The sequence below is a fragment of the Notamacropus eugenii genome, chromosome 3 (genome assembly GCF_028372415.1).
Source record: "Notamacropus eugenii isolate mMacEug1 chromosome 3, mMacEug1.pri_v2, whole genome shotgun sequence".
NCBI lineage: Eukaryota > Metazoa > Chordata > Mammalia > Diprotodontia > Macropodidae > Notamacropus > Notamacropus eugenii.
The window spans coordinates 122,005,675-122,031,340 of NC_092874.1; the positions used below are offsets into that span (position 1 = coordinate 122,005,675).

The window sequence follows — 25,666 nt, forward strand, 5'->3', positions numbered from 1 at the left end:
AGGGAACCCCAGGCCCTCTTTCCAGGGAGCCACAGTGATTCCTGCACTTGTGTGAGGGCAGCACTTTGGCTTTCCCCAAGCCTCCTCAGTGAGGTAGGATAGAGAAACAGCTTCCAGAGTCAAAGTCCTGGGAGCGAGGGTGACAGGAGCAGGGCTCTGCCTAATCTCATAGCAGCAGGACTTGGGTGCTGCTGGCTGACCCTTACACAGAAGACCCTGAGACCACCTGTATTTTCTGGCTCATCTATTTGGTGGATTAGTGCCAAAAAAAAGAAAAAAAGAAAAAGAAAGCAGAAGCAGGAGCAGCAGCAGCCACCACCTAGATTTCCTTTGAGCCTGGATCTATGAAAGCAATTTTAGCTAGGACAGGACAGGATCTTCTTTCGTTTTCCATGCAAGGATGGCCCTGTCTACACTCTTTTGCAGCAATGCTTCCAAATCAAAGTTAAGTCCAGCTCCTCCCCAAAGCTTCTCTGCCCTACAAACCTCCATTTTGCCCCAGCACACTGCACATTCATGTCAGGCTCTGAAACATGACCTGTTGGTGTGGCTTTAGTTAAGTAAAGAACCAGCTCAACCTGGACACCAAGGATAGGAGAATGGTGTGAAGGGCAAATCAGGTCAGGAAGTAGTAGCTTCCTTTCCCATCCTGCCTCTCCCCTCCCCAGGGAGCCCCCCTGTCCTCACTTGGCAGGAGGTGGGAAGCCTGGTCTGGGGATCTGATGGCTCAAGTCTTTCCTTTCTAAACTCTAATACTGCTATTCTCAGGCTTCAGGGGAGGTGCTGGCTTGGGGCCAGGGTGGAGGATGCCTTGACACTCGCAGCAGGGGAGCCAAAATAAATAAAACAAAATCAATGGCCAATGTAACCCTCTTTTTCCAGTTAGGGCCATGATGGGGTGGGGAGAGATACGAAACAGGCAGTACAATGGAAAAAAAGCAACGGTTGCTGACCCCATGGTTTCTAGGTCTACTGAGGGACCTGGGAGGAAAATGGGGTTTGCCATTAGTCAGCCTCCTACTAAGGGGAGGGTATGGCTCTACCCAGCCCTTTCACTAAGGAGTCTGTATAAGGACAGGGAGGAATTAGCCCCGCAGGGGGTAGCTACTAAATGGAAAATCCAGTCATCAGATTCTCCAAATAGATGCATGTATGCATGCCTGGGTGTGAGTGTGTGCAGGCAAGCACACATATTACCCCTCTTGCCCCCAGTTTTGTGCTTTTCTCCTAAGATCTCTCCCAAAGTCCCAGAGAGGAGAAGAGAGGAGAGGCCCAGTTCCTGGGCACTTGGCAATTGCCTTTCCTTGGCTCTGATATACTAATACCCCCAAAATCCACCTCTTCCTGTTGGTTCTGTGGCCACAGATATCCCTTTTTCATTCACAATACCTTGGTAACTTTGTCCAAGACTTATCTTAATGTACGTGCTGCCCACACATACATTAAGACCCTGTGTGAGTCTTAAATGGCTCTTGGTTCTAAACACTCACCAAATTTCCCCACCCCAAGGCCAGCTAAGCCAAACCAGGCCCTGCAGGGAGATCCATATGCAGCAGGTTTAGTGGCTTCACCTAGCACCTACAGGGCCCTTGAAGAAGGGTAGGGGATGGGTGGGAGAAGAGCCCAAGAGGAGGGTAACGCCTGGTACCGGGAGTCAGGCCCTGCTCTTTAATTGGGGTGAAATAAAAACATGCAGTCTGTGCAAGTCATTAATCATTGATAATGACTTGCTGGCTTTATCAAAGGGCAACAGCAAATGATGACTTGGGCTCATTCAGCCAAATCTACTTACAGTAAATAATAACAATCCAATTCTAACACCTGGCAAAGAATGTGCTCCCTTCATCACCCATTCGGCCCTAACCCTGGGGGCCTGGCCTCTCTTTTGGCTCAAGAGGCTGGAGAATCGTTCCCATCTGCAATGGGCAGCGATGGGATGGTTGGGTGGGAGTGATGAAGGACACAGTTTTTGAATTGGGTTTTTGAAAATGGGTGTTTGCTGTTCATCCTACTAATCATGAGTACTCAGAGAGGACTTAAACCTCTGCTGACATGGTGCTCACCTACACAAGTCAACTTATTCTGATCTCCCTCTTAGAAGCTTAGAAAATGCAGTAGGAAGGACAGGGTTTTGTAGAGGACAGAAAATGCTGGCCTAGGTTAGGATGGAGGCTAGGAAAGGAAGATGTTTAGGAAACTGAATTTTGGAGAAAAAGACAAGACTCCTTCTAGGAACGTGTGTGCGTGCGTGTGTGTGTGTGTGTGTGTGTGTGTGTGTGTGTGTGTGTGTGTGTGTGTGTGTGTGTGTGTGTGTGTGTGTGTGTGTGTGTGTGTGTGTGTGTGTGTGTGTGTGTTGCCTTCTACCGCCAAACCAACTAAAGGGAAGATTGCTATCTCCTGCTTGTTTCATCATGGTGGGTGATTTCTGAACTGCGACCTATTACTTCTAAGCTCTAAGTGCAAAAGGATTGCGTATATGCCTTATTTTGGGTGGGTTGTTGGGATTGGGATGGAAGGCAGGGATGAGAAGGAAGAAAAGGGAAATTTTAGAGGAAGAAACCAATTCCATCCAGGAGAATAAAGGTAAAGGCCAGAAAGACGTAAGAGATGGAGCAAGGAGTCTTCTGCTATGGGCAGGAGAAGTGAAAAAAAGAGCAGAGGAACCCTTGCCTTTAGTTAGGCAAGCAGGCCCAGCTCTGGGAATCAGAGACATAGAAACCAGATGATTACCCCCATAGGGAAGGAAACATTTATTCCTGGAACAAATTTATGGCTCAGCACGGCTGTCCTACAAAATCCTCCTCAAGCATGGAGAAACCCTGACAAATTGGTGGCCGATTGATTTATCCCCATTATCAGTGCTGGGCTGTAAGTCAACCACTGCCAGGCTTTTGGAGAGGGTAGGTGGGGGCAGGGAAGGCTGGCTCCTACCACCAAAGTACTTTGTTCTTTAATTGACGATTTGTTTCCCAAAAATGTTTCCTGACCCATCCCCCATCTCCTCAATGCTGTATCTGCAGAGGCTGATATACCGTAAATCTGCCATCCTAACAGGTTTATGTCTCTCTGGGGGTAGCTTCTAAAATGGGTTTCCCAGCGGGGTAACGTGAAGCAGATTCAAATTAGGGCCTCTGGCCATACAAGGAATCCTGAAGAAATCAGGCGCCAGGTAAGAGTACAGTGCTCCCCCATTTTTCTTACTTTTGAGGGCTCACCCCCAAATGTCTTTATGTTATCTACCTTACTCCAGTCTTCCACTCCAGTTGCCTTATTGTTACTGAGACTAAATGTATATTCTTGAGCTATGCCATGAATGATAGTAGTACCTGGGACAGAATGATTCAGTGTCAAGGAGGAAGAGGGGTTAAGAGGAGACAAACAATTTCCAAACCCATTTGACCCAAGCAGATGGTTCCCTTTGTGGCATCCCTGTCTCTGCAACATGCCTGTTGACTGATTTCAAAGATCTGTAATTCTTTAGCTGTGGGTATGGGCCCCACTGATGCCAATTAGAAATCCTTTTATAATTTAGTAGGTGATGAACTGTTGTTTTTTTGGGGAAAAAAAAAATCTTCATCCTATAGCTAATCTGGTGATGAGCTTGTCTAAATTCAGTGAGCCTGGCCCTTAGAAGACAGAGTTATGGTCCTTCACTGACGCCATTCCAGCTGGGTAGCACCTGCCTAAGCTTAGCTCCAATGGCATGGCCTTTGAAAAGCCAGGGGTCCCTCTACAGCATGCAGAGGCATCAGAACAGCCTTTAGTAGAAACTTCTTAACTCCAGCTCTGGGTGGTTGGTCCCAGGTTATTTGGGGCACAGAAGAGCCCCATCCCCAGCCATGTAGCTGAGATCTGCAGAATGATTCCTGTTCCTGGGTGTGACTTACTAGTAAAAAGCACTGTATCTGGTGTCAGAAGGTCTGAGTTTGAACTCTAACCTTGGGCAAGTCATTCATCTCTCTGGGACTCAGTTTCCTTTTCTGTACAATGAAGGAGTTGGACAACATTAACTTTAATGTCCCTTCCAGTATTAAATTGATGATCCTACGATAGGCAAAGAAGACAGAAGATGGTGGAGTTACTAGAAACTCTGTAAGACTTTCAGATAGATCTGCTGCCAGGTTTTTGGCTCTGGATGCTTCTTCTTCCATCTCCAACATGCCATGTGGTGCACCCTACCCCCACCCCCGCCCTCAGCCTCCTTGCCATGACTACTTACCTTCTCTTTCTTTTGTTTGGCAGCTTGTTCTGCAGACAGCAAAGACTTGTAGTAGGAGCTACGCTCAGCAGTGAAATGAACCTTGGATAGTGCGTGCTCCACCAGTGAGACTGACAGGTTGGCACCATCGATGTGCAGCCAGCCGATGAAGTTCCCAGCCTTATCCATGCTCTCTACCTCCACCTCCACCTGGGGACGCAGAAAGAGGGGCCTGAGTCAGCAGAGGGATGAATTTGGGGGTGAAAAGCAGGACCGTGTGTGTGCAGAAGACTCTGATACTTCTTGGGTTCTTACATTTCATAAACTGAGATCTGGTTGAATCTGCTCTAGGAAACAGTAGCGGGCAAGGATGTCTCAGGCAGGGGAATATCAGTGGTTAGAACTATTCCCCAATCTCTCTGCCCTTCTTAGAACTCTTTAATTCTAAGGCCTATGCTCTCATTGTCCAAAATCATGTCACCAAAGAGCCTCTCTCTCATGTCCCTTTAACAGGAAGCCTGCTGGAGACTTTCCTTTCCTCCCTGTGGTCTGGGGATCCCCAGCTGGAATGTCAGCCAGCTAGGATATCCATTATACCAACCCAGACCTTTCCATTGATCTGCCACAAACTTGGGGCTTCAGGGGGTGAATCCAATCACTAAAGCAGCCTTGGTCCAATGTTGGGCTGCTGAAGCACAGAGGGCAGGCAAAGCAGAGGGAGTGCTGGTTCCAGTTTGCTGGACACAGTAGAGATTTTGCTTTAGGATAGCTAATACTAATGTGCTTTGGGATTGGCAAAGGAGGGCTGAGGAACATGGCTGGTGCTCGCTTACCACCCTTCTCCAGCTCCCACCTGCAGCTCTGCAGTAGAAAGACAAGCGGGCCCTTAGGGAACCAGGCTGTCCCTGAGGATTGGGGAGGCAGTGCTTTGCCTGGAGGAGCTGAATGAATGAATTTTTAATGAAGGTAATAAAAGTGGTTGCCATGAATGCCAGGCAGGGATAGGGAGAAGACGACAGACATAGCTGATGGGGCCGAGATGATCTTTAGGGTCCCTTACAAACAAAAATCTTAAATCCTATGCCTTGCATTCATAGATGGCATGGTATCTTGGTGTGGGCAATAACTTCCCAATATTGGCTTCCCAATATTGTAACCATTTTCCCATCTTTTGAGGACCCTTATTCTCTCATTCAAGAGCCTATCTCAGTTTCCATTTCACTCCTGACTGTCCTCTCACCTCCCTTCTCACTCCACTAAAAGGGGTCATAAAAAGCCTTTGCTGCCGAGTGTAAAAACTTGTATTAATTTAAATGGCTTCAAGCTCGATTAAACAATAAAATGAATGTCTAAATACCTGAGAATTCACTAGTGCCTGGGACAGAGCCAGCAGTGGCAGCAGCCTGGGTCATGGGGAAAAAGTTAGTGAAAACAAAGATACACTTTTTCCTGGGGTTCATGGACCCCCTGAAATTTACTATTCTATTCAGAGCTCCATTAATTAGCACTTTTTCTAAACCTTTGGTTAAGAACCCCTGATCTAGACTGTTAAAGACCAGTGCTGAGAGACAAAGCTGTATCAGGGAAAAGTTGGACATAATCCCATTGCATCTAATGAAAAACACACCAGGCAATTTCTGTCCACTGTCACCAACTTCAAATTTATATCATTCTTTTTTGAGGCAAGACCCAGAGTGCCTGGATCTCAGAACCAGTAAACCTCATGAAAGGACCAATGGCCTTCGGGAGCAGCCCAGTTCTTTCTTAATAGGTAGGGCTGACCATGGCACTAAACCAGCCTTTTTTCTGCCTGCAATCAATATGCTAACTTGGGCCTGACAAGTCCCTGATCTCAGCCAGCCACTCAAGGAAAAAGCTCTGGCACTGGGTTGTGGAGCGGGCTGTAGGAGGATATAAAGCTGTCACCTATAGGCTACTATTATTTCCCTTTTTTATTACCGTTTCTACTGCTGTGGTTTTCTCAATCAAACCACAGACCCCAAGGGAAGCCAGAGCTGAGCTCAGTGGAGGGATTAGGTGCTCCTGCTTCCCTGGGTTTCTTCTGGTCTTTGGTGGTGTGTGACAATTCCTTCTACAAGCCTGTGGGGTCAAAGCATCTTTTTCTGTAACCTGCCTCCCCTCAGCTTTGAAGTTGCCCTTTAGGGGCAGAATTCACCCTCCATGGATGTGGTGTGACACCTGATTTATGTTCCTGAGGCTCTGTATCATAACAGTTTCCTACTCAAAAGCTACCACTGTCTACACAGGGCTTACTTAATAAAGAACATTCATAGTCTAGTTTAGCAAGCAAGGAATTCCACAACACACCCCAACTTTTTTCTTAGCCTTATTTCTCATTACTTTCCAACATACACCCTTTGTTTCACCAGCCAGACTAGACTCCACGATTCACCCTGAATATGCTTTTCATTTTTTCCCATTTCCACACCTTTGCTAAAGCTATCTCCTCCTCTGAAAATGCCTTTGCCCTGTATCTCAGCCTACTGAAATGTTACTGAATCTTTAAACCCCTGCTCAAATGTTATTTCCTTCATAAAGTTTTCCTTGATATCCTAAAAGGATTTCCTCCTTTTCTGAACCTTTAAAGCACTTCATCCCTCTCTTAGAGCACCACATCACCATTCTGTCCTATACTGTTATCTGTATGCTTTGCTTATCTTTCCTTATAGATTATAAGCTCTCTGCAGGAGGGAACTAAATCATAGCCATTTTTATAGCCTCAGTAGTACCCAGCTTGGTATTTTGAACAGTAGTTAACATTTAAACAGTGATTTAAGGTTTGCAAGGCACTTTATATACCTTATTTTATATGGTCTCACGCTGCTGAGATAGGTGTAATTATCACTGACATTTTACATATAAGAAAACTGATGTTAAAAGAGGTTAACCAATTTGTCCTGGATCACACATCCAGTAAGTGGCTTAAGTAGGATTCAAAAATGTCATTTAATGGAATTGAGGACTCTTTGGTCTTTTAGGGAGAACTGTGGCAAAATCTGGGGCCTATCAGGGGAATAGGGCAAGCCCCAGTATATCAAAGAACATTCTTCTTGCTCTGGCCCACAGAATATATGACCCCTTGATTGTTATTAGCTCAGAAGGAGAGGATCAGGAGGAGTAGGGTGAATGAACTATGGAGATGGTGATCTCCTTTAGAAACTATATACAATGGCATGTGACAGGGTTGTTTCTCTTTCTGGTGTCAGATAAGCTTATGTGTGATTCCCATAGGTAGCCAGATGGCCTGAGAATGAGTAACACATGCATGAGAGGAAGAGAGAGGGAGGGGGCAGGGAAAGAGAGTATAAGAGAGACAGACAGGAGACAGAGGCAAAGAGAGGGGGAGAGAGAGGGAAGAGAGGGATAAGGGTGGGGAGAGGAAGAGGGAAAGGGAAAGGGAGAGGGAGGGAAAGAGGGGGGGGAGAGAAGAGAGAGAGAGAGAGAGAGAGAGAGAGAGAGAGAGAGAGAGAGAGAGAGAGAGAGAGAGAGAGAGAGAGAGAGAGAGAGAATCTATGGGCTAATATGACCAGGAGGGTGTAAGCAGCTTCAACACAGGACAGATGGTGGCTCTACCCCATCACCTCCTTCCCCTGCCTCATCACCCTAGGGGGACATAGCTTTCCATTCGTACAGAGGCTGGGATGAACACATATACACATTGTACACTATTCTAGGATAAGGATGTGAGTTACTCTGATGGGAAGGCAAACAGAAGGCTTTATGCCAAGGGAAATGACAAGTGAGTCTCTGGTTAGACTAGAAGAAGGCAGTCAAGACACCTAAAGGAAAGCTCAGTTCGGTGTAGCTAAAGACAGAGTACTGCCAGGTTTACTTACTGTGCTCCTCTCTCTGCCCCTTGTTTGAATGAGCACAGGCAGAGCTCACAAACATCTGATGGGTGCCTGGAGTTGGAGGTTATTTTCTGTATTTTTTTCGACTCTTAGTAGAAGGGTTCGTGCTAAGCAGTCTCCATCTATTTAAAGCTGCCTATTGGTTTGTCAGCCTGGTCTCACACTCCTTGTTGTCTCTTGAATCCAGTTACCTATGGGACAGTACCCAAACCAGCTAGATCCACTCTGTTACACTTCCCTGTAGGTGCAGGGAAGAGGCTGAATGGGGCTTTTGTAAACTATGGGATCCGCTTTCTAGCTATTTCTCAGGTCTCCCTTTCTCTGGATTGGAAACTCTTTGGGGAACCGTAACTCCCCATTCTATTCTCTATTGCCCTTTCCTATCTCCTCTTTGATTCCCTAAGAAAACCAATTCAATCTACTGAGTCAGCAAGTCTAAGCCCAGTGTATTTTGTATTGCTAAGTCCTTAAAGAAGGAACAACAGGATGAGCCCCCCCCCCCCCAAGGGTATCATGGGGGCTACCTCTATTATGGTGTGTCGGATCCACTCCTTGACCATACAGCAAGAGTAAAGGGGCTGGGGTCAGAGGCACTGAGCTGGGCCTCCCTTTGACCCTGACCCCAAATGGTCTCCTGGAGGTGACAATGTGCAGACTCTGCTGCCTCACAGCAGGACACGTCCTCCTGCTCCCAAGCACATTAATGTGCCACTAATGAAATTGTTCTGGCTTATTTACCAAATTAATACAAACGGCACAGGCTGTTAATTTGGGTTTCTTCTAATTACTGAGGAAGAGCTCCTTGCATCTGGGCATGGCACACACCTCCGTGTCCACTGAGGGAGGCTGTCTTTCTCTGTCTGATCTTACCCCTTTGTCACAGAAGGGGAGAAGCCCTGCGGACACTCACCCTTGTGCTTGCTGGTCCTAGATAAGACCTAACAGTAGTAGGGCTCTCAACGTCATTCCCTACAACTTTCCTTCTCAGAAACAAATTCTAAGTACAGTCATCTCCAAACACATGTGCCCCTCCCCACGTCTATTTCCCTTAGACCAGGACTCTTTTCTCCCTTTACAAGAAGTACTGGATAAAATCAGTTTTTTACTCTAAGAAATAAGGAACAATATCAGGGGGCTATGTCCCTTCATGCTGGTAGCAAGAAACAGTCAGGGGGAAAACAAGAGCCCCGAAATCTCTGCTCTTTTGCAAAGCTGTCCACTAACATGGCTTACACTTCTGAGCCCATCATCCCTGAACCTCTAGGGAATGGGTACTGAAATGTAAAATTCTGGAGAGAGGGGAGCCACCTTGCCCTATGGCAGGACATGAGGCATGCATGGCGATGGACAGATAAAGGGTAAATATTGTGACTGGGTCTTCTCTGGGTCTTACTGACCAGTGAGACTGCAGAATAACTGACTAAAAGCAGCCATGCTAAAAGTCCAGAAAGTAAGAATGTCATGGATACTAAAGGCAAATTGATCTGGAAACTACAAAAGGGTAGGGATGGGGGTCAGAGAACAGAGGTCTACATGCTATATATATACACACACACACTATACCAGGATATGGTCCAGTGGAAAAGCCACACACATGCACCCCCCCATCCCCTTTTCCTTCTTCTGCCAGGAAGACAGAAGTAACCTCTCCCACTCATGCAGCAGGAGCTATCTGGGCTATGCAAAAAGCCCTGAGGCATCTTAGGAAATTACCTAGTGACAGCTCTAGGATGGCTGGAAAACAGCTGATGGGGATTCTTCATTATCCTTAAGGGCCTGCGAGGGTTATAAGGAAAGAACAAGATACAGGATACCTCCATCCTGGGGCAACTTCAAGGAAAGCTGTTTTACCCCAGGCTGTCAGAGAAGATAACAGTTCTCTCCAAGTAGAGCTGAGATACAGCTGAGATACAATGAACATTCTGGGGACAACAACCAAGTCTAAGATCAGCCAGGGGAGGTAGGATTTCCTCCAGGGCTGAGTTGGCTCTACATATTATTTACCTTAAATGACACTTAAGGCTGCACCTGCTGCAAGATAAAATGAGATGATATTTGTAAAGCATTATAAAAATGCTAGTGATTATTACTCTATTTATTATTATCTAGCACACAGAAACAGAAACAACAGCACAAGGGTGAGTGGGTGACACAGGCAATGATTTAGGCTGGGGAGGGCCAGCCCCCCCAAAGCTCCAGCTCCTCAGGCCACACCATGGCACCTATTTACTTTTTCAGACCTCACAACTATTTTCACATTCTATGCCCCACGGAGGTTGTGTACCTTTGCTCTTATTATTCTCCAATAGGAACGCATATTGAAATCCTACTCCTTGAAGATCCATCTCAGATAGTGAATTTTACTTGATCCACCCAGTTAAAGAGGATGTTTTCTCTCTCAAAGCTCTCGTGGGGCTTTGCACCACTCGTGGGCACTTACTATGTGCTCGTCTGTGTTGTAGTTATTTATGTTTCATCTCTTTTTTAGAGTGTTAGCCCCTTGAAGACAGAGAGTAGTCTTTTTATGTTTCTCTCCTGTGAATAGCACTTGTAAAAAAAATTTGTTGAACTGAATTGCTATATGGGGGAAAGAAGTCAGTGGGGTTTGCTTTGCTCAAAGGCCCTATGCTCAATCAGAGTACTGGTGAGCCACTGGGAGAGAAGTGGTGGAATGAGAAAGCATGGAGAAACAGAAGGCAGGGAGAAGGAAAGCGGGCAGGGATGGAGAAAGAGAGAGAGCTTGCATCTCTTTCAGGTTGCCAGTCATGTGGGCAAAGGGGCCACCCTATAGTAGAATTGGCTGGAGGGACCTCACTTGACTCAAGAAAGCATGCTAAGGAGCTGGATGTTTTGCTGGCCTTAATGCTGCATGAGGGCTGTAGCACAAGGCCGTAAGATGAGCCATAAACTTGGCCAGTGATGACACTGAAGAGGAGCAGCAGAGCCCTGCTCATCCCACTGCAATCACTACTGTGAGGAGATAATGGGGCAACACTGGTAGCAAGAGAGCTCCTTGGGAGCTTCTTGGGACTTAAGTGGGAAGTGGCCAGGGCAGAAAAGCTTGGCGAGGGTGGGTGGGTGGGGGAGGTTTATTCCACATTTCCAATGAGAAAGCAGGCGGAAGAGTCATTGTGGCTCCCAATGAGGAGCTTCAGTCCAAATTCTTCACCACTACCAAAGCATCTAACTCCTTGAAGCCCAATGCATATAGCCTTTGCATGCAACCACTTTCTTGACATCCAAACTGGCATAAGCCAAAGCCCAGGAATGCTTGGCAGTCAAGCATGAGTTGGCACAGTGCTAAGAGGGGACCTGAGCTTCTGGACCCAAGGTAAGTGGGTCTGCAGGAAGACTGATGCTCTTTTTACTTGAGTGCCTTTTCCCCATGTGCAGAATGAAGAGTAGGATGATGGGGAGGCTCCTGGGTCCTGCCTGAGGCAGAGATGTAGCAGCCAAGCCGATCAGCAGCGTCCTCATCTGCCGGGAAATGAAAACCTGCTGACTCCAAGCCTTTGCAAGCGGTAACACAGTTTACAAACTGACGCAATCTGTTCCTTCGGTGCAGACAATAAGGAAAGCAGACTGTTCATCTTCCTAGGAAAACCCAAGGCTGGAGGCCAGTAGTGAGTCTTAACCCCTTCTATCCCAGGTTTGGCTTAGAAGACCCTATGTTTCTCAGAAGTCTCTTTAGTCTGAAGTAGGTTGGTGGGCTCCATCTGTAGGCTGAGCATATGTATGGGCTTTAGCAGCTCCCAAAGGTCCTCTAGCTATGGAAAGTTGTTTTTGGCCAAGAGGGAGAAAAAAACTGCTCTCATCCAGGTCAGGTGGCCTCCAGATGGTGTTCCTTCTATCCATGGCTGAGACTAGGAAGCATGGTTGAGGTCTCCCACATATAGCTGAAATAATTCTGGCTCTTATCTAGTTCTAGGCCCAAGTGGGAAGGAAAAGAAAACTAACTTTTTTATTTTTGCTTCATAGGAGATCAATACATAGCTTGTTTCAGAGTGAATGGCTAATGAGATTGACAAGACTTTGTCCTGGGTTCAGAAAAAAATGAGCTGCCAGCCAGGCAGATTCAAATACAAATCCTTCCTTTGCAGGTACCTGATTCCAACAGCTGATCCAAGGGCCTGTTCCAATACTTTCAGAGGAGAGATCTAATTGTTCCTGTTCAGTGCGCTTTTCACTGGCAGATTCTTGGGACTTCTTGGTCCCAGAGCCTCCTGGAAAAAGTTGTTTTGAGGTAGGCATTCGGGCTCTCTGGCTCATCAGGAGGGGAATTGACTGCAGAGTTGCTGAGACAAGAAGCTGTCTCTTGGGAGGAACCAGCGTCATGTTGGGCTGAGATGGGCCCTGCCAGGCAATTCTCCAGGGTGAGAGCATCCCTATGGCTGCCTCTTCCCCAGCTGACCTAGACTGGAGATGCACACAGGAGAAGCTGCTTTTGGTTAGTGAACCCAGCAGTGATGACTCAAAGGTACTAAGAGGTAGGCTCCCTCATCAACATGGTGAACACAGTGGGTAGGCTTTGCTGCCTTTGCTAGCACTGAACATGCTTAGAATGGGAATGTAGCTTCCTTTTTCTCCAGGTACAAGTGAAGGCAGCACAGCACAGTAGGCCCCTGAGCCTATTCCTTTATTTCTAGACAAGTAAAAGCTAGTAAGCAGGGACAGCAGTTAGGGGTGCCCGTCTCTATTTCAGGTGGTCTTAATCCCTTTCTGCTTTATCCCACCCTCCCTCTTCCAACATGACTCACCAACTGGCTGGTACAGTTCATTCAAGACACTGGAGACTCAAGTGGAAGACCTGTGCTCACTTAAGGGGAATGTAGAGATGAACACCATTTCATAGATATGGTTAAGCTGGGACAGATTTCAGAACTATCAGAACTATCTCTCTTGGGGTTACTACTCCCCTTTAATGCAGCTTAAGATAGGAGCATGTTAAGCTTTTTTAATTGGTATGGCACATTGTTTCTCCACATACAGCATGAACCACATTCCTGTAAATTTGATTTTGAATATGAATGTAGGACTGTACATCTGTTCCTAGTAAATATTATCTAATTAGATCCAGCCCATCATTTTAGCCTGCCTAGATCTACTGGGGTACCAACTACTTCATCCAAAATATCTGCTACCCCTCCCAGACTTGTGATCCACAAATCTGATAAGCCTGATAGCTATGGCCTTTGATAAAAAAAAAAAAAAAAGTTCAGCACCTCGGGGCTCTCTCTTTACTTCCTTCCACACTCAGCTTGGGAAAATAGGTTATTATCCGCTGCAGCTAGACTGAAGACAGATCTTTTCCCCAAGAGATGACTCACTTATGGTCCAACTTGCTATTGCTCATGGTGGCATTGTCTGAGCCTACAGACCTATCCCCCTGCAATGATTCTGTTGACTTCTAACTATGGAAAACATTTCCTAGCCTTTACTCTGGGAAGGAGGTGTCAAGAAATAGCCTGTTCTTTTCTCCTGGCCCTAACAAACTCAAATGGAACCATCTGTTGCCCCAATGGAGGGTGGGAAAAACTGGGAGAATTAAAAAAAAAAAACATGGGATGTGTTCTTCATTTTTTACAATACTAATCAAAATTCAATAAGAAAAGATTTATTCACAATGAGCCTCTCAGAACTATGGATTATGAGAGCTCCTTCAAATCTAGCTTATTACTGAAAGATTATGTAAGATTCTTGAGGGCTCATGGCCTACATAGACTTAAAGAAAAATCATGGACAGAAGCTATCCATTGCAATGTGTAGGCGCGAACTCACCTCCAACTCTTGGGATAGAGTCATTATTTGATAAAAGCTGCTGGCAAAGTAGTTTGGCACAAATGATCACCACATCATATTACATACATATTATCTCCAAATGGATATGTGGCTTAGATATAAAAGATCACATCATAAGCAAATTTGTGGAACAAGGTAGAAAATGCTTTGTTAACTATTGATTGTGTTAAGAGTTCACAATGAAACAAAGGAAAGGTGATCACAGAAGACAAAACGAACAATTCTGATTATGCAAAATAAAAAAGTTTTGCACAAACAAAGCCAAAGCAGTTAAAATTAGAAAACAAACAGCTGGGGAAAAAACTTTTGCATAAAGACCATGTCTAAGATATATATGGAGTGGATTAAAATTTATAAGAATAAGAGCCATTTCCCAAGAGGTAAATGGTAGAAGGGTAAAAACAAGGAATACAAGACATTAACTGAAAATCATATGAAACAATTCTCCAAATTACCAATAATTAGAGAAATGCAAATTAAAGCAACTTGGTTTCTACCTTGTACTCATAAGGTTGGGAAAGATGACAGAAAAGAAAAATGACAATTGTTGAAGGGAGCTGGGGACCAAATGGTACAGTAAGGCATTGCTGATGAGCTGTGAATTGGCCTAAGCTCCCTGGAAAGCAATGTGGAACTTTGCCCAAAAAGTCACTGTACCATCCATACCCTTGAACTTGATCATAGCATTAGTTGACCATGAGATCAAAGGAGAGAGAGAGAGAGAGAGAGAGAGAGAGAGAGAGTCTGTGTGTGTGTCTGTCAACTAAGGTGGCACAAGGATTAGAGTGCTGAGCCTGGAGTCAGAAAGACTCTTCTTCCTGGGTTCAAATCTGGCCTCAGCTACTTACTAGCTGTGTGACTCTGGCCAAGTCACTTAATCTTGTTTGCCTCAGCTTCCTCATCAATAAAATGAGCTGAATTAAGAAATGGCAAACTACTCCAGTATCTTTGCCAAGAAAACCCTAAATTGGGCCACAAAGAGTTGGAGATGACTAAAAAACAACTGAACAACACCTCCCTTGCTTTTTTTTGGTCATAGCAAAGAAACTAATGGGGTGCCCAATGATTAGGGAGTAGATGAACAGATTATAGTATATGATTATATTAGAATATTGTGCAGTAAGAGATGACAAATGGGACAGAATCAGAGAAGACTTGTATAAACTAATAAGGAGTGAGTTTTTACTCAACTTCTCAACCTCTCCTAAATATCTCTTTGACTGAGCCCCCAGTGGAACTGAATAGTGCTGATGACCATGAACATTTCGCCAGGAGAGGGTTATTTTTCTCTCTCTCCCACCTAACATTCCAGGCACTGTCTCCTTACCCCATCCCTCTACTGCACCCCCCTCCCCCCAGCCTGGACTCTAATATCTTTAATGCTCTATGGTCTTATAACCAGACTTTGAAAGTTTTGAAGTACAATAGTATGAAAGAATTGAGGTAGGAAAGACGGTGAAAGGGGTGGGGTTAAGTAAGGGATCGTTTATGGGATGGGTCAGCAGTTTAATTAATTTTGTTCTCTGCATATCCAGCGAACAGGAGGCAGGGCTCCATTAATCTCAATTATTTCAGTGTTTCCTACTTCCACCAAATGTCCCAAACACAACTCAGCTTGTTCCCAGAACTGCTGGGGGCCCTCGGTGCTACTCATCTGCTTGGGCTAACTTGATCTTGCTTTCCTTTAGAGGAACAGCAGTTTTGTGCTACCTCCAAAGAGGCCACAACGTCTTTGTTAGCCCTGCTCTATCGGATTAGTTTTTTGCTGTGCAGAAGTGAGGACCCCAACACCTGCCCTAGATGGGGCATTACCCTCAGGCAGGTGGTACTGTTCTAAAACAGAAGAAGGAAATGAAGCTCTGCCTGGGTTATCTCTGAAGCCAAAGTGGGAGGCTGCAGAGAGGCCCTTTCAAGCTGAGGGGGGCAAATCTCTGAGTTTTCGGAAAACACTTTGGTTTGGCGAGCCTCCTTGAATAGCTTAAATTGCCCTTGTCCAATGGTCCTCCAAAGGGGGTTTAAGCTCCTGGGCTGCTGATACAGACCATCAATGAAATGCAAAGTTGGCTACTGGCTGGTTTCTTGTCATGGTATCCTCTGCAAAAAGCTTTTAGTTACCCACTGCCACCCCAGCACTCAGTGTAAATACCATGTAGGAAATACTTTTAAAAATTTGTTTTCTGAAGTATAGACAAGTGTTTATTCTTTCTGAAATGTGGTGTAGAGGTGGTGAGAAGACCAGAGCTACAAGGGTAGAAAGGAATTAAAAAGTTAGTGTGAGAGTAGAGAAGAGGGCAGAGGAAAAAGGAGTAAGGGATGGAGGTTTCCCATTTCATTTTTTCTAACTTATAAAACAAGAAGAGGAGATTATGCTCTGGCAGGGTTACCTTCTATCTCTCAGTCAGTGTTGGTGAAGTTGGAGGAGTATCAACAAGGAGTGCTACATGATTGGTGGATCAACTTTGTTCTCATGGGAAGCACACTTCACAAGCTATACAGTTAGTTTATAGCAATAAGAAGCTTCCCTTATCAAAAGTAGCCCTAGAGCCAAATACAGAACAACAGAAAAGGCAGGACGATAAAGGCACTTAAGTGAGATGGGACTGTTAGGGAGGTTGAGTCAGGAGAGATGTGGGTCAGACAACTCTTTTTTTAGGCCACCATCATCCTTCCACTTATTTAGTTTTGAGACCTTGAAGCCATCTCTTTTCTCTCCCTCAACTCAAATATCCACTGAACTGCTGAGTCCCTGTCTTTGGGATCTTCACTTCCGTCTCCACTCACAGTGCCTGTAGTGCAGGCTCATTACCTTATTAACCTAGACTATTACAATAGCCTTCTAATCAGTCTCCCTGCTTCCAATCTCTCTTTTCTCCAATACACCCTCTGCATAGCGGTCATCTTCCTCCTCTAAAAAATATTTAGTAGCTCCCTATTGTCTTTATATCAAAACACAGACTCCTGAGACTGGCATTAAAGTCCACTAGAACCTGGCTCCCACTTTCCATTCCAGACTTATTTCATATAACTCTCCTGCATGCACTTTACATTCCAACCAAACCAGCTTATGATTCATTCCTTGAACTCAACAGTCCTCCCAACTCTGTGTTTCTGCTCACATGGTCTATTCCTTATTCCTAACATGTATCTTCCTACTTCTGTCTCTAGCTTCCTGTAAAGGTTAACTTCCTAGTTAAAGCCCTTCCTCCCCTTCAAATGATCTTACATCAACTTACCTATACACAAGTTATATTTCCCAAGTGGAATGGAAGCTCCAGGAGAATATGCTTTTATTTCTGTCTTTGTATCTTCAGTATATTACACATAGCAAATGCCTAATAAATGTCTGTTGAACTGAACTAGCTCCTAGACTGGGCAGGAAGAAAGTATTATGGTACTCAGGAAGGGAACAAAAAATCAGTCCAGAAGGTATGGAGAGGGAAACTTGTGACAGAGAATGTGAGTTCCTCAAGAGCAAAGAACATCTTTCTTTTCTTTTTGTCGGCTAGCTTCCTGCTTTTTCATTCATTCACTGAAATGAACAAACATTTCTTGAATGCCCAGTATGTGCAAAGTCTTGTGTTAGGCACTGCGGGAAATAACAGAGAAGCAAGGACATGGTTCCTGTGGTCAAGGAACTTACACTTTAGACAGATATATGAAGGGAAAGTTAAACCACTGAAGAAAGAACTGATTTAGCAATTAGGAGATCACAGGATGACAAGATAGCACATGCTAAGTGGGGAAAAAAGTAACCTGGCCAGTAAGCTCTACAGATGATTCAGATGGCTCTCTGTGGGCCACCGTGTGCTGAAAGGTTCCACAGAGAAGCAGGACATTGAAGGATGGGGAAGAAATATATAGGTGCAAGGGAGGAGGGAAAAGTATTCTCACTTACAAAGATGGTAGAAGCAAAGGCAAAGAGGTGGCATTTTGGTATATTTATTTTTAATACGAAAAGTGAGAAGTGGTAGGTTATATGGGTGTGTATGATGCATGTGTGTATACATACAAACACACAGAAAACACAGTGAATAAACTATTTTGGGTTCAGTTTGTAAAGGGTGAAGAATAACTTATAATTGGAGAGTTAAATTGTGGCCAGATTTGGGTAGATCTTAAATACCAGGAGTTTAGAAAGAGGGTCTTTGAGGGATTATGAGGAGGAAAATGAAAGGATCAAAGCATTGTTTTAAATGACATCAATCTGGTGGTAGTCTGCAGGATGCATTGGGGGTGCAGTAGGGAGACTATAGGTGATAAAATCCAAACTAGGGTCAGGGTAGCGAGAACTGAAAGGAGGAAACAGATGTGAGAAACATCAAAATAGATGAATGGCAGGGCTTGATGACTGACTAGCTACGGAGGAGTACGAATGGCTTGGAGAATTATAGTGTCATAGATGGAAACAGAAACGATGCTTTGCAGTGAAGAACAGGGAGGAGTTTGGGTTTAGACATGTTGACTATGAGATGATGGTGAGGCAGACAAGTGAAAATGTCCAAAAGGACAGAAGTCAGTACAAGAGATTTAGAGGTGGGAATAATCCCTGTTAAACAAGTAGAATATACCCATTTCAGCATACAATTGAAGGTATATGTGGAGCTCTCTGACGGGGAAAGTGATGGATAAATAACATCAGTTTGAAGACTAAGGTTAGGGAACTTTTCTGTGTATTGGGGAGGGAAATAAATAATCAGAAGCAGGATGGACCAAGGAATAAGAGACTGTCAATAAAATAAAGGTAGCCAACAGTGTTAAATATTCATTCAAGTTATACCACTGAAGAAGAACTGATTTAGCAATTAAGAGATCACAGGATTGCAGAATCTCATGGTTGGAAGGATTCTATTGTATTTATGGGATTCTTCTGGTTTGTAATCCCAACAAAAACAGGCCTGGCTCCAAAGTTGAGTTATACACCAGTACAGCTGTGGTGGAAGTTAGGCTATAGGTGTTAAGTAAATGAGTGGTGAGGAAATGGATATTCTACTTTTTAAAAAGTTCGATAATGATAGGATGGAGGAGATAAATAGAAGGTAGAGAGGGGGAGCAAGCTATCTTCAAGGCAATTTTCAAAGTGGGGAAGGGCAGTGCACAATTGTAGAAAAAGAGAAAAGAAGGAGAGAACAAATAGATGTTAGGGCAAGAGGAAAGGTTAGGTCCTGGGCGTGACCAAAAGAACAAGTAGAAGGGTTAACTTTGGAAAAAAGGAGGAACAGTTTTTCCAGCTGGATACAGGAGAATAGCAGAAAGGATAGGTATTGATACAGACATGGGAAACTATTATTGTGTCATTCCTTCTATTTTTATGAAGAAGGAAGGGTAGGGCATAGGGAAAAAGCTTCCATGGGACAGCAACAAAAAGACTAGAGAAGAAACTGATGAATCAAACATGAGAGAGATGATATTAATAATAATCAATAAGCTACAGTAGCTCTAGGATAAAACACTTAGCTTTGAAGGCCCTTCATCACCTGTCTTCACTCCATCTTCCCAGCCTCCGGCTCTCTGATTCTCCCCCGTGGTGCTCTCTTTGCCATCTCAGTGTCTTTGTATGTCTGGAATGCACTTTCTCTTCAAAGACCCAACATGACCTCCTATACAAACCCTGTTCTGCTAGTGTCCTCTTTCACTAATTACTTTACACTTAACTTACTTATTTTAAGTTCATTCTATATATATTCGTATATGTTGTCTCCCTTGATAGAATATCAGCTATTTGATAGCAGGGATTGCTTCATGTATTTGTGTTTGAATTCTAGAGTCTAGGACAATGCTTGGCATACAGTGGAAGTTGGATATGTAATAAATTTACCTGCTGACTGATTAGTAACAGACAAAATGGACAATTTTTATTATATAAAATTGAGATGCTTCTGTATAATAAAACACAATGAGGTTAGAATTTTAAGGAAAACAGCTAACCAGAAAATATTTTTGCAGCAAAGTTCTCCCATAAAAGTCTAATACTGAATATACATGAGGAACTAAATCAAATATTTAAGAATGAGAAAAATTTCCCAATAGAAAATATGCTCACCCAATATGAACAAGCAGTTTTCAAAGGAAGAAATATAAATTGCCTGAAAACAAACATGAAAAAATGCTCCAAATCATAAAGAAGAGAAACATAATTAAAACAATTCTGAGGTTCCATATGTACAAAAATATTGATAGTAACTGTTGTGGCAAAGAGTTAGAAATAAAGTGGCATCCATCTTCTGGGGAATGGTTGTACAAATTATGGCACATGAATAGAATACTGTTGTGTTGTAAGAAATTACTGGATTCAGAGAAATCTGTGAAGACTTGTAAGAACTGATACAGAATAAAGTGAACAAAACCAGGAGAACAATTTATATTATGACTACATTAATATAAAGGGAAACAACTTTGAAATAAGTGATCAATATAAAGTTCAATCATGACTTCAGAAGACTGATGATGAATCACACTTCCCACATCTTGGCAGAGATAGAACAGAGGTGCAGAATGAAACACATTTTCAGACATTCAATGCAGATGTTTTACTTGACTTCTATATACTATAACCAAGGAGTAGTTCTATTGAGAAGACTTGATGGGTACACAAAAATAAGAATATCAATAAAGCATAATAAATATACAAAAAAGAAACAGAAGAAAGTTCAGAAGGGGCCACAGAAAAGGAGGGCAAATTTATTACTATCATATTAAATGTTTTATGTATATATATATATATATATACATATATATATATGTGTGTGTGTGTGTGTGTGTATGTATGTAAATGTAAAAACCACCAAATTGTATGCAATAAGTCCATAGTTTCATATACAATCCTTTTAAGAAGCTTTTCTTTGTATGTTAAAATCTATTTTGTGATGTTTATACTCATATTACAAATTAAAATAAGAAGCCTACAATATTTTTATGTTAGGAATAAGGATTGTGTTACAGAGAGATGGGAAAAATGTGGAAGTTATACTAGGGCAGTAAAGCAACTTAGTGAAGGAGGAAAACAGAGGTCTAGATGAAATCTAAGCAGTAGGGAGATGAAATCCATCTTTGGACTGGGGTTAGACTTTTTGAAGGAGCCTTTGTGGCTCCTCTGTCCAAGTGTTTTTCATTTCCTTTTACAGGTTTATAGATTTAGAGCTGAGAGGGAATTTGGAGGTTATCTAGTCCAAACCTCTTGTTTTGCAGAAGAGGAAACTAAAACCTAGATAGAAATGACTTGCTCAAGGTCACATACACATTAATTAGCTGACCTGGGATTCCAAATCCAGTCTCCTAACTCCAAAATTAGAATCTTTTCCACTTAATTATTTCCACTATTTATTATAGTTCCAATTTTCAACTTACTTCCAAATTTGGGATCCTACAGACAATAAGCCCACAGAAGAACTACAGAACTTGAAAAAATGTTCATTACATGTGTGATGGAACATTAACATACGATGTCTCTAATTTGTGTGGTTCACATAGAACAAGTTAGTCCCCTTCCATCCTCCATATATAAATATATAATTGGGCTTACTTTGCTTTTAAATATGGCAAAGAAGCAGTACACTGCTTCTAGCAGCCATTAGGACTCTCATTTCAGAAAGGTGAAAAGCAGAGGCAGAAATGAATCACTACCCTGAGAAGAGCGTGAAAAGGCCAGCTCAGCTCTTCCCTGTGACAAACCTAAGCACTGACAGAAACCTCTGCACAAAGCTACTCTTTGCTACCTTGTCTGGCTCTGGTCCAAGGTTGGCTAAGCATGGCTCTTAGGCTCTTCAGTAGTATCTTCCAATCTACCTTCTTAGAGAGGCAGTGTAGTGAAATGGAAAAAGAGTTTTAAGACCTTGGTTCAAAATTGTCATTTACCACCTCTGAGGGAAAATAATTTCCTTAAGCTCTCTGGGGTTCACTTTCCTCATCTGTAAAATGAACATGATGGACAAGATGACCTGAGCTTCCTGCCAGCTCTAGAGCTATGATTCTATCATTCTAGGTCCTAGATCTGACATAAGTGATGTGCCTTTGAACAGGTCACTTAACCTAGCCTCTGTAAAATGGGGAGAATACACTTTTTACCTCACATGGTTAATGTAAGGAAAATGCTTTATAAAGCATTATACAAATATAACTGACTTTATTATCATAGGATATCACATTGGATCACATGGGAAATCACTTTGAGCTTTCCATGATCCCAGGTGGCATCTTTTAAACAACAAATATACCCCTGGTAAAGCTACATGGCTACGAAAATTGTGATACCAATTTTCAATTGCCACTGACGTGACCTAAAGGGCAATGGAAAGATTCATGCTGGGTATAAGCACGCAATGCCAATGATGAAACAAACATAAAAGGCTTTACCTAGATTTACAACTAGAAAAGAAGGTGGGCTGGTCATATAACAAGACTGGGAGATAAGAGATGGATAAGCCAAGTGTTGTATAGCTATCAGTAAGATACTAAGAGCAATCAGAGAAAGGATTCTAATGCATTGAGTATGAATCTTCTGTGGATGAGTTATACAAAGACCTGGACAAGAATCACCTATCAGAGGGCACAGATTGGTTGTGAAGTGAACTATACTGATGGATGGGAGTTCCTAAGTCATTGAAATTATAGTTCCACTGAAGAACTGCTTCGCAGAGAGCAACAATGGCCTTCATTTTTCAATTCAACAAATTCTTATCAAGTGATCATGAAGTACAAAGCACTAGGGTTACAAAATGAAATATGACAGAACCCTTGACCTCAAGAAACTTAACCCCATAGAGACAGATCAGGAGTGGAAAGATGTATAACAAGAGAAGATGTCAACCACCAGCTTTTAGCAGACAAATCTTTCTGCTTCTGACGTGAATTTTCAACGTGAGGGGGGAAATGGCAAAAAATATTATTAAGGTTTATGCTTCTTTTCTTGTAGACCTTAGGCTGATTTGAAAGCAAGATTTTCTTTGACTCAACATGTTCTAACAGTCGGCATGTAGCCTTGCCAGATGAAAGAATCAGAGGCTATTAGAGTAGGAAGGGATCAGAGATAACTTAGTCTAAACTTCTTATATCATAGATGAGGAAACTGAGGCAACAGAAAGTTGAGCAATTTGCCCAAGGTCACTTAACTGGTTAGTGACAAAGCAAGGCCTCAAACCCATGCCTTCTAAGTCTTCAGTTGCAATTAGCTTTGAACAGAGGGAGAACAAGAAACCTGACATAGGAGGGCAAGGAGAAAGGATGTCATTAGAATTTTCCAATTGAAAAAAGAGGTGGATGGCTGCAAGAGTTCATCATACAAAAAGCATTGTGACCTACACAAAACATCTGTTTCTTACAAGCCATATAGATACTTTCTGGAATCTTCTTTCAAAATAAGGCCTTAGTTTATATACATGCTAATAGGAACAATCTATTTAGCCTCTCGAAAGCAACCAAGGCATTGCACAGTTCCATCACCATCAACAGCAATGCTTTTTTCCTAGGACCTCACCAGTAATACCCTACTATGTGTTGTATTCTGTCCAGTTTCGCAGGGGAGGAAAGAATATGATTCTGGACAAAAATCTATAACTATCTAATCCAGCACCTAAGACAGGGTCTAGGAGCTTCTTTCTATAGAAAAAAGTGGCTGGGATGCAATCTGCATTTAGAGAAGCTGTGTCCTAGGTCTTTAGGGGCTGTCCAAAGGTCTTTAAGTGGCTGGACAGTAAAGATACTGTTTCTTTTCCATAAAGTCATCCAAGATGGCTAAGACCTCTTAGAGGCCTGAGTTGAGGGCTGAAGACAGGATGGGAAAGACCAGCAGGAAGAGCCTGGAAAAAGGTATTCATCTTTCTGCTAGTCCTGGATGCTATGTTTCTGGGCTGGGTGGGATATTAGCATCAGTTTAAAGAAAAAAAAGTCATTAAGAAAGCGCCGATTACCTTGAGAACAGATTTGCCTGAGCTCGTTTCCGCACTGACACCATGCTGAGCACTCCAGTTAGCGGCATTCTGGGCTCATTACCCTCTGGGACTTGCTGCATCTATTCTGTGCTGGCTGCTCAGCAGGATCCCAGTCCAGATAACTCATCACCACCTTCTTGGCTTCTCAGGAAAAGCCACTAGCCATGGCCGTGTTGTCAGTGAGACATTGCTGGGGGTTCCTGGGTAGCCAGAACAGGGTACTTATCCTGTCCCAATTTTCCCTAGTTTGGCACTGCCTTTTATGGGGCATCCCATCCTTTATGTTTTTTCAGTCCTCTCCTGAAGGGAAACCTCATATGCCAAAAGGAACAGTAAGGTCCCAAGCGGAAAAGAAGATGCTCTAACCTTTTAAGTCTAAATTTTTGGCACTCTTTCAGGCCAGATGGGAAATAGAATAGCCACAATGAAATGACAAAAACAAGGGAACAAGACAGAATTACTGGGGGAAGGTGGTATCTTCAACTGTGTAGTGATGTGGAGAGAATAGAATACATAAAGCTGAAGGGTGAGCTGATTCTACTAGAGTAGTGAAAATCCCAGCATTAGAAAGAACCTTAAGAGATAAATTATATGTAGTTGAACTCTGGCCTTAATATGAGACATGCCTTCCTCTCTAAGCTTACAGATGGGACAAGTTTGGCTGCTTCCGGGCCAAAAGAAAACCCTTCCTCATTCCCAAACTGAAAACTAAGTTTATAATTGGAAATACCAGAGAATTTATTGCTGTGGAGAAGAGGAAATTTAAGACTCATAACCATCTTGCACATCAATAGATCAGGCAGATCCCTATTCCATTAGAATAATTATACACTGCAGATATCTATCTTATTAAACTAAACAGTTAATGAAGCCTTCTCCCATATCACAGAGATGCTGTTTCTGGTTTTCTGCTCACCTTTCTGAGTACATTCATCAGCCCATTTTGTTTTCCCTGCTGAAATCGGCCTCAGAATTACAAACTGCTGAGTGGCAGCAGAAGTTTTAAATTAAGCATTCACAGGCGTAGGTGAGCCAGGGAAATGATAGTGGGTCGAAAGCCAGGCAGGCAAGATTTAGTGCCTCATATGTGAGGAAAAGCCAGGGCTCATCAACAAGTCTGGATAATACCTAGGGATGGAGGAACACAGGAAAGGGAGGGAAGGAGGGGGAGGGAAGGATAGATTTAAAAGCTTTCTGGTCAAAGGTCCAGACACGACGCATGACAAAACAGAGATTACCGGAGATTCTGAACCATTGCTAATGCCGATCTCTGGGTTTGCCATGAGTGTCTGTCAGGCAAAGAAATATCCTCTTGGGGTTATGTGCCCTTTCTGAGCCTTGATGAGAAGCGCAGCTATGTATTTGCGCCTCCTTTTGTTTCTTTTCCTCTTTCATCTACCTACACTGTTGCCTCCACACGTGTCCCCTTCCACCCCCTGCCCCATTATGGTGCCCAGTACTAAAGGGAGTGCTCCGTTCCAATGAGCCTATTTCAGCTTTCCCAGGGTCTGACGTTTAGTGACATCATGCAGAAGCTTGCCTTCAAAGGGGCAAAGGCAGTGGGTCTCTCTGGGGCAGGCCTTTTTCCTTCAATTCCTCCAATTTTCAGGAAGGGGCATCACTAGCACCCTAATAAACATGGGGTTATTGGAATTTTGCTCTAAAATACTGATGAGGGCACACGTATTTCCACTCCACAGTGTCTTCCCTTCCCTCCCAACAGGTCACCTTTCTGACCCTTTCATCTCATCTCCAAGTACGGCACAGTCAAGGTTGGACTGCCCTTTGTTGCTGCTACCTCCCTTGCTCACACCTGCCCCTCTTCCCTCTCCCCCAAAGGGGAGGGGGAATAAAACAAACTGAATTTTCCCCAG

General features: G+C 43.4%; 1 protein-coding gene across 1 annotated transcript in view; it reads right to left on the bottom strand.

Annotated features, from left to right (window-relative positions):
- Positions 1-25,666, bottom strand: part of SND1 (staphylococcal nuclease and tudor domain containing 1) — a 498,025-nt gene that overhangs the window by 17,468 nt on the left and 454,891 nt on the right. The window contains exon 17 of the mRNA XM_072652826.1: positions 4,220-4,408. Within this exon, the coding sequence (XP_072508927.1) occupies positions 4,220-4,408 (189 nt within the window). The remainder of the gene's footprint in view (positions 1-4,219; positions 4,409-25,666) is intronic.